The sequence below is a fragment of the Sphaerodactylus townsendi genome, linkage group LG03, assembly GCF_021028975.2.
Source record: "Sphaerodactylus townsendi isolate TG3544 linkage group LG03, MPM_Stown_v2.3, whole genome shotgun sequence".
Taxonomy (NCBI): Eukaryota; Metazoa; Chordata; class Lepidosauria; order Squamata; family Sphaerodactylidae; genus Sphaerodactylus; species Sphaerodactylus townsendi.
The window spans coordinates 14,120,729-14,136,839 of record NC_059427.1 but is presented as its reverse complement, the minus strand read 5'-3'; the positions used below and the strand labels follow the sequence as shown (position 1 = coordinate 14,136,839).

Below are 16,111 nucleotides of genomic sequence, written 5' to 3'. Positions count from 1 at the left end.
GGGGGGCATACATTGAAAATGCTGGGGGGAAGAATTAGGACTAATAAAAGGAAACACTTCTTCACGCAACGTGTGATTGGTGTTTGGAATATGCTGCCACAGGAGGTGGTGATGGCCACTAACCTGGATAGCTTTTAAAAGGGCTTGGACAGATTTATGGAGGAGAAGTCGATCTATGGCTACCAATCTTGATCCTCCTTGATCTGAGATTACAAATGCCTTAGCAGACCAGGTGCTCAGGAGCAGCAGCTGCAGAAGGCCATTGCTTTCACCTCCTGCACGTGAGCTCCCAAAGGCACCTGGTGGGCCACTGCGAGTAGCAGAGAGCTGGACTAGATGGACTCTGGTCTGATCCAGCTGGCTTGTTCTTATGTTCTTAAGTGCTGCCACCCAATCCATATTTCCCCACACATTTCGCCCTGAGGGTCAGCTTTCCATCGAGAGTATCTTCCTCCAGGTTTGTTTGTCAAGTGTGTGTTCTGCATTCAGCCAAGCCTATCTGTCTTCCGCAGTGATAATCCTCTGTGTGGTAGAAGCCATCTTGCTGCTCACCCTTCTATTCCTCCGCAACCGGATCCGTATCGCTGTGGCACTCCTGAAAGAAGCCAGCCGGTGAGTGAATCTCTGTGGAAAGGTATGATGGGAATGATTCAGATGGCAGCAACTGCTATCGCTGGTAGGAGGTCCAGCATTAGGACATAGTCTAGGGCAGTGATGGCGAACCTTTTCGAGACCGAGTGCCCAAATTGCAACCCAAAACCCACTTATTTATCACAAAGTGCCAACACCACAATTTAACCTGAATACTGAGGTTTTAGTTTAGAAAAAAACAGTTGGCTCCAAGGTACATGTTACTCAGGAGTAAGCTTGGTGGTTGTCGGTGACTTTGCTTTGAAGCAACCGTACAACTCTTCCAACAGGTGAATCACGACCCTAGGAGGGTTTACTCAGAAGCAAGCCCCATTGCCAGCAACCGAGCTTACTCCCAGGTAAAGGATTACGCTTTAGTTCTTCACATGAAAAGCAGTGGGGTTTAACAGCACTCAACAGGGTTACCTACACCGCTTCCCCAAAACTAGGTCTTAGGTTTAATGCTAATAATTGAGCCCAGCTGTCCAGGCCAGCCTAGATATGTGTGTGTGTGTGGGGGGTACTCTGTGCATGCCCACAGAGAGGGCTCTGCGTGCCACCTCTGGCACCCGTGCCATAGGTTCGCCACCACTGGTCTAGGGTAGGGATGGACAGTAGTATTGTTTAATGGTTAGGGTGCTGGGGAAGAACCGGTGAGTTCACGGTGCTCATCCCCACTTTGTCATGAGACTCACTAGCCAATTACCTATGTGGGGTGTTTCCCACCCTCGCCCTACTCTGGCACGAAAAGTCGCACCAGAAGGCCTCTCGCTTTCCCCACGGAAAGTGAGAAGCACACGCGGGGCAAGAGGAAGCATGTCAGGTCAAGATTTCTTGCCCCATGCTTCTGGTCCTGACACAGAGGTGTAACTCCAAGGGGGAAGGGGGTGCAACGCACCGGGCACTTGCCCCTGTGGGGGTGTGGCGAGGACGTTCCGGGGGTGTGGCAGGGTGTTCCGGGGCAGGGTGGGGGCAGAGGAAGCACCAGTGCACCAGGCGCTCCCCCCCTTGCTACACCTCTGCTGCCACACGTGCCTCCAGCCCCACCACACACCAGAGTGCCAGTGGGTAATCAGCCACTGAGTTACTTTTGGGGCAGTTACTCTCTTTTTCAGTCTAACCTGTTTCGCAGGGTTGTTGTGAAGATAAAATGGAGGTGGGGAGATCCTTGAAGGCCACCCTGAGCTCCTTGAGGAAGAAGAGCAGGATAAAAATGTGATTGATACAAGCAGTTAGATAACATTTCTAGCAGCCAAGATTTAAAAAGAACATGGGGTGGGGAGTGTTTTCTTGTATGTTTCTCTCTCTCTCTGTCATGCCCAGTCCTCCATCCCATCTTTCTCTCCATTCCAAAAAGTTTAGCCCAAATTTGGAGGGTGGGATGGGGGGGATTCATTTTGAGACATGGTGGCAAAGTCCCAAATCTTCAGATAAGAGTCTTTAAATGGGAAAGAGTGATTGTGCATTAGAGTTAAATGAACATTCAAGTATCCTATGCAGCCCTCCCCCACATTTTCAACAGATGGAGCAGGAGGGCTATTGTTTTCATTTAAATCTAGTTTAAGGAACAGCTCCATTCAAGGAAGACCAGATTTTCTTGGGATTGAATAGGGAGAGGAAGCAGAAGAAAATTACCAAAGGGTAGTTGATAAAGACTAGGATTGCAGTAGTGATAGAGCAAGGAGGAAAAGGGCCCGGCACACCGGGGGGTCCTCCACCCCTGTCCCGTCCTGGAACACCCCCGCCACGCCCCTGGAACGCCCTCACCACACCCCCACAGGGGGCGCACCCGGTGCGTCACACACACAGTCCTCTTGGAGCTACGCCTCTGAGTAGTGATGACAAGGAGCAATAAGAATTAACTGAGGCTTTTGACTGATGATGATGATGATGATGATGATGATTGATGATGATGATGATGATGATGATGATGATGATGATGATGATGATGATGATGATGAGGGAGAACTTTCTTGATAACTGTGGTGGGTCAGAGCTTCAAGTTGCTGGTGAAACTTGTGGGAGATCAGGAGAAGATCCTGTGTTTTCCATTTCCAGACTTCTCTTTTGTTTCCTTTTCTAGAGCCATTGGACACATGATGTGTTCTCTCCTTTACCCGCTGGTGACCTTTGTCCTGCTGCTGATATGTGTGGCCTACTGGGCTATGACCGCCCTGTATCCTTTGTGAAACCGGCTTTGTCGCTCGTTCCATTATCCCTTCTAAGAGGGTCAGGCCTGGTTTGTTTTGTGTAGAGTCGAGAACAGTTGAATTGTACTCATGTTTTTTTTGCAGGCCAACTAGCCATCTGTTCTACTTTGGATGCAACATACTAATGCCGAAAGAAAAGTATAGGGATAGAGTGGCGAAAGGGTTGTGCGGGAGGCAGTGTCCCAGGAGTAAAATTAACAAGAAAAATAAGGCCCTGGTTACTTACGAAAAGTTCTGACAATAGAGTTCCCGGCAATTCCTATAGCTACCTAGAAGTGACATAAGTAGCTTTCGCAATCACTAGAAATTGTATGGTGATCTTGTCACTTTCAAGTATTTCTCTGGTTTTACCATAGAGTTTTTGGCCATTGCTAGAGCTATCCTGTGTAACTTCTTTTTTTAAAAAAAGTTTTATTATTACATTATTGCATTAAACATTAAATATTAGACATTCTAATAATAAACATTCAAACACAAACAAATCACATATCACATTGTACATTATTATTATTATTATTATTATTATTATTATTATTATTATTATTATTATTATTATTATTATTGGGTTTATAAACCGCCCTCCCCCGGAGGGCTCAGGGCGGTGTACAACATGTAGATAGAGCACAATCAGATTAAAATACAATAATATATATAAGATACGATGGCTCTAATAAAAATAAACCCTACCCCATTAAAACTTATAATTTAATATTAAAATTGGTGTTAACTCAGATGGCGCCTACTATCAATTCCCTCTAAAACGTACATCAGAAGGGGAGGGTGATAGGGCTATATGATGTTATAATAGCAAATAAGGCGGAAGGAGGGAAGAAGGGGTCCCTATCAACGACTAGTCTCCCCAAAGGCCCGGTGGAACAATTCGGTTTTGCAGGCCCTGCGGAACTCAGCAAGGTCCCGCAGGGCCCGGACAGTTGATGGAAGAGCGTTCCACCAGGCAGGGGCCAGAGCTGTGAAGGCTCTGGCCCGGGTGGAGGCTAGCCGTATCATGGAGGGGCCAGGGATCACCTGTAAATTGGCCTCTGCCGATCGCAGAGACCGATTCGGGACATAAGGGGTTCGGGACACATTATACATTACACCCTACTAATTCGACAATAAAAAGACTTGCAGTGGAAAAGGTTTATGGACACATGGACACAATATATCCAATACATAGAAAGAGACAGTAAAAACAGAATTATTCAAAATCATGTAAAACAATAAAATTGAAATGATTTTGAGAATGTTACGAGACTAGAATAGCTAGTAAAGGAATAAAGACATACCTTCATTTTGTATAATTATATATCAGATAAGGGAAGAATCAGGGGGAAGCCCAAACCAAGCACAAAAGGGGTAGGTGAAATATTTAGGGAAAACCAAGCACAAAAGGGGTAGGTGAAAGATTCAGGGAAAATCAATAATAGTACAAGTATAGACAAAGGGTAAGATAGAATAAGAACATAAGAGTGAAATAAAGGGAATTATACTAGGGGTAAAGGACAGGGGAAATAAGGAAGGGGATTAGTGATAAGAGATTAAATGTTATAGAAAATAGGCTAAAGAGTTGGTAAGGGCCGAGAGAAGGTATAGATGATAAGGGGCACAGGGTATATTTTAAGAAGGGGTATATTTGTGGGGTGATTTCGAATGTCCACGGTGATTTATTATCCTGTGTAACTTCTTGTATGAATTCCCAGTAAATACTTGAGGCTGTTTTAAAAAAAAAATTCTCCTGCAATGCTGTGCCCCCACCCAAACTCTCTCACAAATTGTCAGACCTTGCCCTAAATATAATCCTAAATACAATATGAGTATTTACTCCCGTCCGCCACACTGTTGTCGACTGCCCTGCATCAAGCGGCCTTTGATACCACAGAGTGAAAGGGCCACCAAAGCAGGAATGCCCCCCTCAGGGACTTCAAGGAGAGGGCCTCAGTCCAAAGACCTTATGTTCTGTAGGCCTTTTTCTAGCATTCTATTCTCACCTCTTTTTACTGTTTGTGAAGTTCAGGCTGAGGCAGGAGCTAATATTTGACATGAGGATGGATTGGTCTCGTAGGTGCTGAAATAAGTTTTCTGTCATAATTTTGCCATGAGAATGTTGGCCACCAGTAATGTTTCACTATGAAGAACGGTGTTAGTGTTGTGGGTTTGACAATGCTTAGCGTTCCCATTTGCCCTCTTATGGCAGGAGACATCCGGCCAATTGCAGGCTTTTCACCCTGATGTTCTGCTGATCAACCGGTGAAAACTGAGACTGGGGTGGAGCACGATCATCCTGGAGAGAAGAATAAGGCCGTGGCTTAGGGTTGCCCGCTGCAGATTGGGAAATACCTGGACACTTTGGGGTTGAAGCTTGGGAAGAACGGGGTTTGGGGATGGGAGGGACTTCCAATGCCATAGAGCTGTGGTGGCGAACCTTTGGCACTCCAGATGTTATGGACTACAATTCCAATCAGCCCCTGCCAACATGGACAATTGGCCATGCTGGCAGGGGCTGATGGGAATTGTAGTCCATAACATCTGGAGTGCCAAAGGTTCGCCACCACGGCCATAGAGTCTACCTTTCAAAGTAGCCATTTTCTCTGGGTAAACTGGTTTCTGTCACCTGGAGACCAGTTATAATAGCAGGAAATCTCCAGCTACCACGCAAAGGCTGGCAACCTTACCTTAGTCAACTCAATGTATGGCAGCTGTGAAAAAGGCAAACTCTATGCTGGGGATAATCAGGAAAGGAATTGATAATAAAACTGCAAAGATTGTCATGCCCTTATATAAAGCCGTGGTGCGACCACACTTGGAGTACTGTGTTCAGTTCTGGTCACCACATCTCAAAAAGGATATCGAAGAGATAGAAAAAGTGCAGAGAAGGGCAACGAGGATGATTGAGGGACTGGAGCACCTTCCTTATGAGGAAAGGCTGCAGCGTTTGGGACTCTTTAGTTTGGAGAGGAGACATCTGAGGGGGGATATGATTGAAGTCTATAAAATTATGCATGGGGTAGAAAATGTTGACAGAGAGAAATTTTTCTCTCTTTCTCACAATACTAGAACCAGGGGGCATTCATTGAAAATGCTGGGGGGAAGAATTAGAACTAATAAAAGGAAACACTTCTTCACGCAACGTGTGATTGGTGTTTGGAATATGCTGCCACAGGAGGTGGTGATGGCCACTAACCTGGATAGCTTTAAAAGGGGCTTGGACAGATTTATGGAGGAGAAGTCGATTTATGGCTACCAATCTTGATCCTCTTTGATCTGAGATTGCAAATGCCTTAACAGTCCAGGTGCTCGGGAGCAACAGCCGCAGAAGGCCATTGCTTTCACCTCCTGCATGTGAGCTCCCAAAGGCACCTGGTGGGCCACTGCGAGTAGCAGAGAGCTGGACTAGATGGACTCTGGTCTGATCCAGCTGGCTTGTTCTTATGTTCTTATGTTCTTACCTTGGGTACTTTAAAGAACTTCAGACTAGCGTGTTCCTGACGATTCCTAGAGCTATCCACAAGTGACAAGGGTAGCTCTAGGAATCTCCAAGAACTCTGTAGTCAGAACTTATTTTTATTTTTCCTCCTGGGATGCTGCCAACCCTCCCATAACCCTGCTGACATTTGCTGAATCATTACCCACCCGTCCCTGCTTAATGGAAGAAGCACAAGCTAGAAACAGAATGAATTATTATAAGAAGAAATCATATGTTTGGTTTCAGCATTTGAAAACTATCAAGTTCCAGTTGTTAAAATCTGATACATGATCGTACTCAGTATTTGATAGATGGTCAAGTTCCATGATTTTCTGGTCAAGTTCCATGATTTTCTATTTTTTTCCTCTCCTGCAATGCTGTTTGTTTCTTTGTTACCTTATGATTAAGTGCTGTACCTTATGATTCTTGACAAATGTATTTTTCTTTTATGTACACTGAGAGCATATGCACCGGAGACAAATTCCTTGTGTGTCCAATCACACTTGGCCAATAAAGATTCTATTCTATTCTATTCTATTCTATATTATAATCAGAGGTGGGATCCAGCAGGTTCTCACAGGTTCCCGAGAGTAGGTTACTAATTATTTGTGTGTGCCGAGAGGGGGTTACTAATTGGTGATTTTGCCACGTGATTTTTGCCTTAGTTACGCCCCGCCTCTCAGCAGTAGCGCGCAGAACTTGAAGCAGTCTAGCAGGAGGTGCACCGGCGTGCGTGGTAGCCTGCGCCTGCGTGCATTCGTTTCCCGCCCAAGGACCGGCGTTTCCCGCCCAAGGACCAATCCTTGCCACAGCCCCGCCCTGGAATGCCTGGCCACGCCCCCGGCGTGCCCCGCCCAGCCCCATTGGCGCTACGCCACCGTTTGAATCCCACCACCTTGGGAACCTGTTACTAAAATTTTTGGATCCCACCACTGCTTATAATCTTATAATTTCTTTGTTATCATCTTTTCCCTTGACTGCTTCCTACCTTCAGATACCTGGCTACCTCTGGCAGTCCCCTCTACCGCATTACTCCTGTGAATGAGAGCAGGCCTGGCTGCTCGGAAATCTCCGGTAACGAGAGCTGTAGCCCACTGGTGAGTGATTGCAAGCCAAAGACCCCAAGAGGGATGGGCTTCCATTTCCACCTCCAACGAAGACTGTCAAGACATCAGTGTGGGCATGGTATCCCCCCACCCATTGGTCCTGTTACGTTCCAGAAGAAAAATAAAAAGGGGGGAAATGAAGAATGTATTAAAGAACAATGAAAAATTTATTAAGGAATATATTAACAATAATAAGCTGAATGATTAAGAAAACAACAATTATTAAGAAAACAAAAAAAAACCCTTGTCTACTTACAGGACTTACCGTAGAATTTCTGGTGATTCCTAGAGCTATCTGGAAGTGACCATTACTTTCATGCCATTTGGCTCTTGGCAACCTCTGTCCCTTTAGGGGTGACATTCTGGTAGGATATAAGATGGCCAGCCATTGCCTTACTTTGGCCAGAGTTGTTAATGTAGGAAACTTTAGAATTATCTCTGCAGGGAGCTTCATTGTTCTCCCTCTATCATTGTCTTTTTTGTTTTGTTTTTGTTTGTTCGGCATTCCCTCACTGACTCCTATTTGCCGTCCTCCCTGCTTATGTGTTTGTATATGTTTATGTGTTTATATTTGTGTGTGCTTGTGTTTATATTATTTAATTGCTTTAAATGTTTTATATAGGTATGTGTTTCAGATGCTTTCAGTGTTTTGAATGTCTTAAAAGGTCGCTGCCTTGGGACCCCTGGATTGGGTGGAAAGGTGGTATAAATATGTTTTAATTAAGTATGTAAACTCCCACGTACCCTTCACTTGGGACTGGATGACTCATCTCCCAGGCCTTCCCTTTCTTCCTGCTTTGAGTTTGCTCCTGAATTTCAACACACAGAGTACAGTCACAATGATTGAAATATTGGGGTGGATTCTTGGTCATAGGGCATTTCTTCTCCAGTTCATTTCATTTCATTACTATTCTTCCTGCCCTCCTACAGGAATGCGTTCCTCCTTTGTTTCCACAACAGCCCTGTGAAGCAGACTAGGTGGAGAGAGAATTAGAAGGCCAAGGGTCACCCAGTAAGCTCCACAGCGGAGCAGGGGACCGAATCCAGCCTTTCTTGGCCCAACTCCGTCCACAGTTTCCCACCCTGGTGCTTGCATTTTTGTCAGTACCCAAAAGGTATCCCATCTTGTTATTGATGTGACTTTTGGACATCTTGGCCTTTTCTGTGTTCCTTCTCCTCCTCCCCCTCTTAGACCTTCAATGCCTCCTCCTATTCCCCTTGCGACGTGAACTGCATCTTCTACAAGTACAGGGATGAAGGGCTCTTCCAGCGCAACATCTTCAATCTGCAAGTCTACAATGTCTTGGGCTTCCTGTGGTGCATCAACTTCGTCCTGGCTCTGGGGCAGTGCGTGCTGGCCGGTGCCTTTGCCTCTTATTACTGGGCCTTCGACAAACCCCGGGACATCCCAGCCTGCCCTGTGGCAAGCTCTTTCATCCGGACGTTGCGGTACGCAAATTGTGGAGGGGTGTGTGTGCGACAGGGAGGGTGCCATGTTTTTGCAGGCTTCTGATAACACCTGGAGTAGAAGACGCTAGAGCAGTGGTGGCGAACCTATGGCATGGGTGCCAGAGGTGGCACTCAGAGCCCTCTCTGTGGGCACGCACAGGGCCCCCCCCCCCCGTCCCACATATCTAGGCTGGCCTGGGCCGCTGGGCTCAAATATTAGCATTAAACCTAAGACCTAGTTTTGGGGAAGCAGTGTAGGTAACCCTGTTAAGTGCTGTTAAACCCCACTGATTTTCACGTCAAGAAGTAAAGCACGATCCTTTACCTGGGAGTAAGCTCGGTTGCTGGCAATGGGGCTTGCTTCTGAGTTAACCCTTCTAGGGTCATGATTCACCTGTTGGAAGAGTTGCACAGTTGCTTCAAAGCAAAGCCACCGACTACCTCCAAGCTTACTCCCAAGTAATGCATGCCTTGGAGCCAGCCATTTTTTCTAAACTTAAACCTCAGTATTCAGGTTAAATTGCTGTGTTGGCACTTTGCGATAAATAAGTGGGTTTTGGGTTGCAGTTTGGGCACTCGATCTCAAAAAGGTTCGCTATCACTGCGCTAGAGAGAGACCTCTCTAAGACCTTAGAGAGCTGCTGCCGAGTAAACAATATTGATCTAGAACAGTGATGGCGAACCTTTTCGAGACCGAGTGCCCAAATTGCAAGCCAAAACCCACTTATTGATCGCAAAGTGCCAACACGGCAATTTAACCCCAATACTGAGGTTTTAGTTTAGGAAAAACGGTTGGCTCCGAGGCGTGCGTTACTCGGGAGTCAGCTTGGTGAAGCAACTGTGCAACGCTTCCAATGGGTGAATCACGACCCTAGGAGGGTTTACTCAGAAGCAAGCCCCATTGCCAGCAACTGAGCTTACTCCCAGGTAAAGGATCGTGCCCAGGCCAGCCTAGATGTGTGTGTGTGTGGGGGTGTGTGTGTGATTTCCCACTCCCCTCCCACATGATGAACTCTGTGCGCAAGTGCCCACAGAGAGGACTCTGAGTGCCACCTCTGGCACCCGTGCCATAGGTTCGCCACCACTGATCTAGAAATACTAGAGGTCTGACTTGGTTCTGCATCCTACTGGATTATCGGTTCTTCAGAGCCACAATCCAATGTTTCCACACTGGAGAAGACCGGGACGCTAGAACAGCTCATCCAGGTGGTCAGCTCAGACCTGAACTACAATGATGGACAAGCCTATGCTGCTTCATCACTGCTGCATCTGAGGTCCATCCAAGTGGACACTGTGGCATTGCCACCACCACAAGGGCCACTTGGTGCAATTTGCTGACATCTCCCGTTGACCCTCTAGGACAGGGGTTCTCAACCTTCCTAATGCTGCGACCCTTTAATACAGTTCCTCATGTTGTGGTGACCCCCAACCTTAACATGTATCCATTTTCCAGATGGAGAACACTGATGCAGAGAGTCTTAGGCAACCCCTGTGAAAGGGTCATTCGACCCCCCAAAGGGGTCCCGACCCCCACGTTGAGAACCACTGCTCTAGGAAGGAGGTCTACCACAAACTTTAGAGGGCCAGTCTGTCCCTGACTTTTTGATTGTGGTGGAATGTCCAAAACATGCCTGGCCTTTCACAAACATCTCCCAGTCCAGTTGATGCCCCAACTCTGTTGGTCCCTGAGGCTTCAACCATTCTGAATCTCAAGATACAACATTTTGAGGAGGATCTCCACTAACTGGCTCTCTGCTCTCCGCAGTTTCCACACCGGGTCTCTCGCTTTTGGCGCCCTCATCCTCACCATCGTCCAGGTCATCCGCATCATGCTAGAATATCTGGACCACAAGTTGAAAGGCAAGTCCCGAGCATGCCAGGCCAGGGGCAAAAAGTACCCACTGTGATTTTTTAAAAAAATTAAAATCCCAGAGCGAGGGATAGCATCACTGTTCTGTTAATAGCTCTAATGTTCTTTCAGGTTCTTGTAGTGTTGAACTGGGGTGGGGGGGGGAGAAATAAGGATGTGATATTTGGAGAAGAAAATTTAGTCCATCATTGAGTTCTGCTGTGGTAGCAGGACCTGTAGGCAGGATACCATTTCTCCTCGGTTTTTCCAGTGTTTGAGGTGGCTTCTGCACCATAAATATATTAAAAGCATAAATGTTAAAAAAACAAACCACACGTCCAACTCATGGTTTGTCTAATTCAGCATTCTGTTTCTCGCAGTGGCCATCCAGATGTTTCCTGGAAGTCCACAACTAGGCCCGGATGGCTACAGCATTCTGCTGGGTCTAAAAGTAAACAGGTGTTCACAGATACACTGCCTCTGAACACGGAGCTTAAACTTAGCAATTGGGACTAATAACTGTTGACAGTCCTATTCTCCATGAGTTTGTAAACTCCCTTTTAAAGATGTTTCAAGCCTGCGGCCATTGCCACCTCTTGGTGCCCCACTTGTCGGGAACTTTGATCTGAGATTGCAAATGCCTTAACAGTCCAGGTGCTCGGGAGCAACAGCCGCAGAAGGCCATTGCTTTCACATCCTGCACGTGAGCTCCCAAAGGCACCTGGTGGGCCACTGCGAGTAGCAGAGAGCTGGACTAGATGGACTCTGGTCTGATCCAGCTGGCTTGTTCTTATGTTCTTAACTGGTGGGGTTCCAGTTGAATAAATAAAAGTAAATGAAACAAAAAATAAGTTTATTATGCATTGTATGAAGAACTGCTTTTTTTTGGTCTGCGCTGACTGCAAATTAAAGCCTTTTATCACAGCCGTAGTATTTTAGTTGCAGTAACCAACTCAGTGTGATCTGTGCAGCTAACTAAAGTGCGGTGTTCATAGATCTCCACAATCCAGTTGCACGGTGTATTCTTTGTTGTCTGAAGTGCTGTTTCTGGTGTCTGGAGAAGTTTATCAAGTTCCTCAACAGAAATGCCTACATAATGGTAAGCTTTGCTTGTGGGAGGAGGAGAGGGTTGAAGAGTGGTTGTGTGGAAAGCAGAGGAGTCATACACACGACGTGAGGGTGGAAGAAATGGGGAGGGAAGAGTGAACCCCATAGACTTGAAACCGAACATGGTACAGGGAACACCAGGGATAGAGTGGCATGTTTGGGTATCATGAGTCCAGGTTTAGATTCCTGCTCAGTTGTGAATCCTATGAAGGTCTTGGGTGAGTTATTAACACTCAGGGCATTTTCGCACATGCAGAACAATGCACTTTCAATCCACTTTCAATGTACTTCATAGCTGGATTTTACTGTGCAAAATAGCAACATCCACTTGCAAACAATTGTGAAAGTGGATTGAGAGTGCATTATTCTGCACGTGCGGAAGTGCCCTCAGTCTAACCAATGTTCAGAAGACTCCGGCCCAGACTTCTTCTGGTTTTCTTGCAAATCGTGATTTGTCAGACAGGAGTGACGCTTGCGAGGTTAAGTGTCTTGGGCCTCTTCTGTACTACTGTATTTGGAATAATTTACTTTTACCTTCCCAGCATCAACTATAGTTTAGCATCAAGCTGCATGTTTCAATGAAAAGATTTAGCATCAAGTTTAGCATCAAGCTGCATGTTTCAATGAAAAGATGGTGGAAGGGGGCAGGGAGGCTTGTAATGCTATAATGATGTAGCAGTTCCAAATTTTTCTTTTTAAGTGCCCAAGTGGGGAAGGGAAGCAAGGAAAATGGTGCAAATGTGAGCAGCAGGTGCAAAAATGCATACCTTTCTGTCCACCCAGCATCCAAAGGTGCTCTCTAAATAGATTGTTCCAAACCAGTTTGAAGAGGACTGTAGCAAAGCAGGGAGAAACACCAAAGCAAGACATGGTGTTGCAATAAGGAGGCCAAGGTGGAACAAAACATCTATGTGGCAACATCTTTTAATCAACTGCGAGCCTCGGTGTTTTACAATAGTCAGATAAAATCAGCATAGCTCACATCATGCCACGATATTTTGAAAAGGATTCATAGCATGGGCCTGCCCACAAGTTGATATTTGTTTTTGTATCGCAGTCCCGGTTGATCCAGTATCTATCTGGAAAGGATTCTCTCATGCTCAGGCTTGGTTCAGTCATAAGAGGCAGCCATGATTTACTTGAACTATTGGCTCCTTCCGCACATGCAGAATAATGCACTTGCAAATTGCTTTCAGTGCTCTTTGAAGCTGTGCGGAATGGCAAAATCCACTTGCAAACAGTTGTGAAAGTGGTTTGAAAACGCATTATTTTGCGTGTGCGGAAGGGGCCATTGTTAGTCTGAGTAACCAGGGTTTGGCTTTGCAGTCCCTTTTTTGCCTCAACAAAAGTATTGGGTCATTGGCGCCACTTTAGCAAGGCATCTTCACAGTGGCGCAGCGTCAACGGGGCCAGGGAGCGGGATGCCCCGGGCGCGCGCCAGTGCATGGGCATGGCGGGGGCGTTTTGAGGTGTGGCAGGGGCGCAGGCTGCATGCGTGCTCTGGGCGCCATTCCCCCTCACTCTGTATGACAGAGTGGCTCTGAGAAACAAGGCCAGATTCAGCTAACATGTCCCCATTCCTGCAGCATACAGAACCACAGGTGTAACTGGTGGGCTCAGGTTCAGTTTGCCATATCAACCAATATCCAATGGTGTTTAGCAGATGAGTTCCAAAACACAAAAATATATCCCACTGATACACGAGCCTCAATGTAAAGTGCACAGTGTGTTTATTGTGCTAGTGTGATTCCTATAAGAACATAAGAACTAGCCTGCTGGATCAGACCAGAGTCCATCTAGTCCAGCACTCTGCTACTCGCAGTGGCCCACCAGGTGCCTTGGGGAGCTCACATGCAGGAGGTGAAAGCAATGGCCTTCTGCTGCTGCTGCTCCTGAGCACCTGGTCTGCTAAGGCATTTGGAATCTGAGATCAAGGATGATCAAGATTGGTAGCCATAGATCGACTTCTCCTCCATAAATCTGTCCAAGCCCTTTCTAAAGCTTTCCAGGTTAGTGGCCATCACCCCCTCCTGTGGCAGCATATTCCAAACACCAATCACACCTATAAACATCCACTTATCAATATACCTAATGGACTACCACTATAAACTATTGCCTGATTTTAACACATAGCACATACATATTACCAAAACATACAATTCTACTCATACTCATAACATACAATTTAAACATACAATTAAATATACAAACATTCAAGAACCTTTTAAGAATGTGAAGGTTGGGGTGTTATTTATATTATATTATTTGTTTATTTATTAGTGTTAGCATCCTTTCAGTTTGTGTAGTCTGTTTATATTAGCTTCCTCCTCTTGGGACCATGAAAACAAAAACAACTCAATTGTCCATAACAAAATTGCAATTAGCCACAAGTCTTGGAGGTCATCCAAAAGATGGACGTTTAATTTCGTCTGAGCATCTAAAACGGGCTCTGTGCGTATTCCATGTTTGCCAAAAACAATCTTCTTCGGTAGAAGCTCAGCATAAAGGTAAAAGAAGAAGAAGAGTTTGGATTTATATCCCCCGTTTCTCTCCTGCAGGAGACTCAAAGGGGCTTACAATCTCCTTGCCCTTCCCCCCTCACAACAAACACCCTGTGAGGTAGGTGGGGCTGAGAGAGCTCCGAAGAGCTGTGACTAGCCCAAGGTCACCCAGCCGGCGTGTGTCGGAGTGTACAGGCTAATCTGAATTCCCCAGATAAGCCTCCACTGCTCAGGCGGCAGAGCGGAGAATCGAACCCGGTTCCTCCAGATTAGAACGCACCTGCTCTTAACCACTATGCCACTGCTGCTCCTACTATGCCACTGAGGTAGTCAGTCATTTGATAAGGGTATCATAAGCTGTTAAGCTGCCTGTCCCTCTTGACTTGAGTTTGGTATGTTTTGGTAATAGGTATGTGTTATGTGTTAGAATTAGGTAATAGTATATAGTGGTAGTCCGTTAGGTAGAGTGATAAGTGGATGTTTAAAGGAATCACACGAGCACAATAAACACACTGCACACTTTATATTGAGGCTTATGTATCAGCGGGAGATATTTTCGTGTTCAGGTTCAGTTTGACCTGCAGCTAACTTCATTTCAACCATGATCTCTCGTTGCGTCTGAACTGAGCCCTGGAGGGATATTGTTGACCTCGAAGCTTGGATCCAGACTATATTTTCCACTGCTTCCCCTTCCCACTGTCTGCAGTTCACTGATTTCCATAAAATGCAGCTCTGAGGGCAGAAGGGACCATGAAAAAAGCCTCAGGGGAGGTCTGTGGCAAGAAGGAGAAGTGGGCAGTTTAGTCCAGACTAAACTGCCTACTTCTTCTAATCACAGACTTTTCCCTAAACCTTTCGTCATGGTCCAACCCACTGTCTGGACTACAGCGACCAGAGAGCAGCATTTGTGACTGTGTGATACAAAACCATAGTTATAGGTTTTTATACTGAGATTGTATTGATTTTACTGTTATCTTATGTTGGAAGCCGCCCAAAGTCCACGAGGGGGGCCTACAAATAGAATGAATGAAGATACTGAAGAAACACACCGGGGGGGGGGGGGGGGGGCGCCTTTTTTTAGAAGGGGGAATAGGGTTGCCATCTTGTAGGTCATACCCTGTTTCCCTGAATATAAGACATCCCTGGAAAATAAGACGTAGTAGAGGTTTTGCTGAAGTGCGAAATATAAGGCATTCCCCAAAAGTAAGACGTAGCAAAGTTTTTGTTTGGAAGCATGCCTGACGAACAGAATACAGAAATATAAGACATCCCCTGAAAATAAGACATAGCGCATCTTTGGGAGCAAAAATTCGGGGAAACACGGTAGGTGTCAAATTCGCGGCCCTCCAGATGTTATGGACTACAGTTCCCATCATCCCCATGCCAGCATCGTGCTGGCAGGGGCTGATGGGAACTGTAGTCCATAACATCTGGAGGGCCACGAGTTTGACACCTATGTTGTAGGTCCGTGGTGGCGAACCTTTGGCACTCCAGATGTTATGGACTACAATTCCCAACAGCCCCTGCCACCATGGCCAATTGGCTATGCTGACAAGGGCTGATGGGAATTGTAGTCCATAACATCTGGAGTGCCAAAGGTTCGCCACCGTACCTGGGAATATACCAGAACTACAACTGATCTCCATTGGGGGAAACATGAGTGTGGATTCTGTGGCCTTACATCCTGCGGAGGTCCCTCCCCTTCCTAGGCTCTGCCGCCAATCTCCCGGAAAGTTCTAACGGGGGGAGGGGGGCAGTCTCAAATCCTCTCAAAAGATTTCACGTGTTCTTTTTGT

The 16,111-nt window shown here is 46.2% G+C and overlaps 1 protein-coding gene across 1 annotated transcript in view; it reads left to right on the top strand.

Moving 5' to 3' along the window:
- Positions 1 to 16,111, top strand: part of SLC44A4 (solute carrier family 44 member 4) — a 63,911-nt gene that overhangs the window by 41,770 nt on the left and 6,030 nt on the right. Inside the window, exons 12-17 of the mRNA XM_048489066.1 lie at positions 513 to 612; positions 2,714 to 2,806; positions 7,298 to 7,400; positions 8,602 to 8,858; positions 10,624 to 10,718; positions 11,703 to 11,806. Of these exons, the coding sequence (XP_048345023.1) occupies positions 513 to 612; positions 2,714 to 2,806; positions 7,298 to 7,400; positions 8,602 to 8,858; positions 10,624 to 10,718; positions 11,703 to 11,806 (752 nt within the window). The remainder of the gene's footprint in view (positions 1 to 512; positions 613 to 2,713; positions 2,807 to 7,297; positions 7,401 to 8,601; positions 8,859 to 10,623; positions 10,719 to 11,702; positions 11,807 to 16,111) is intronic.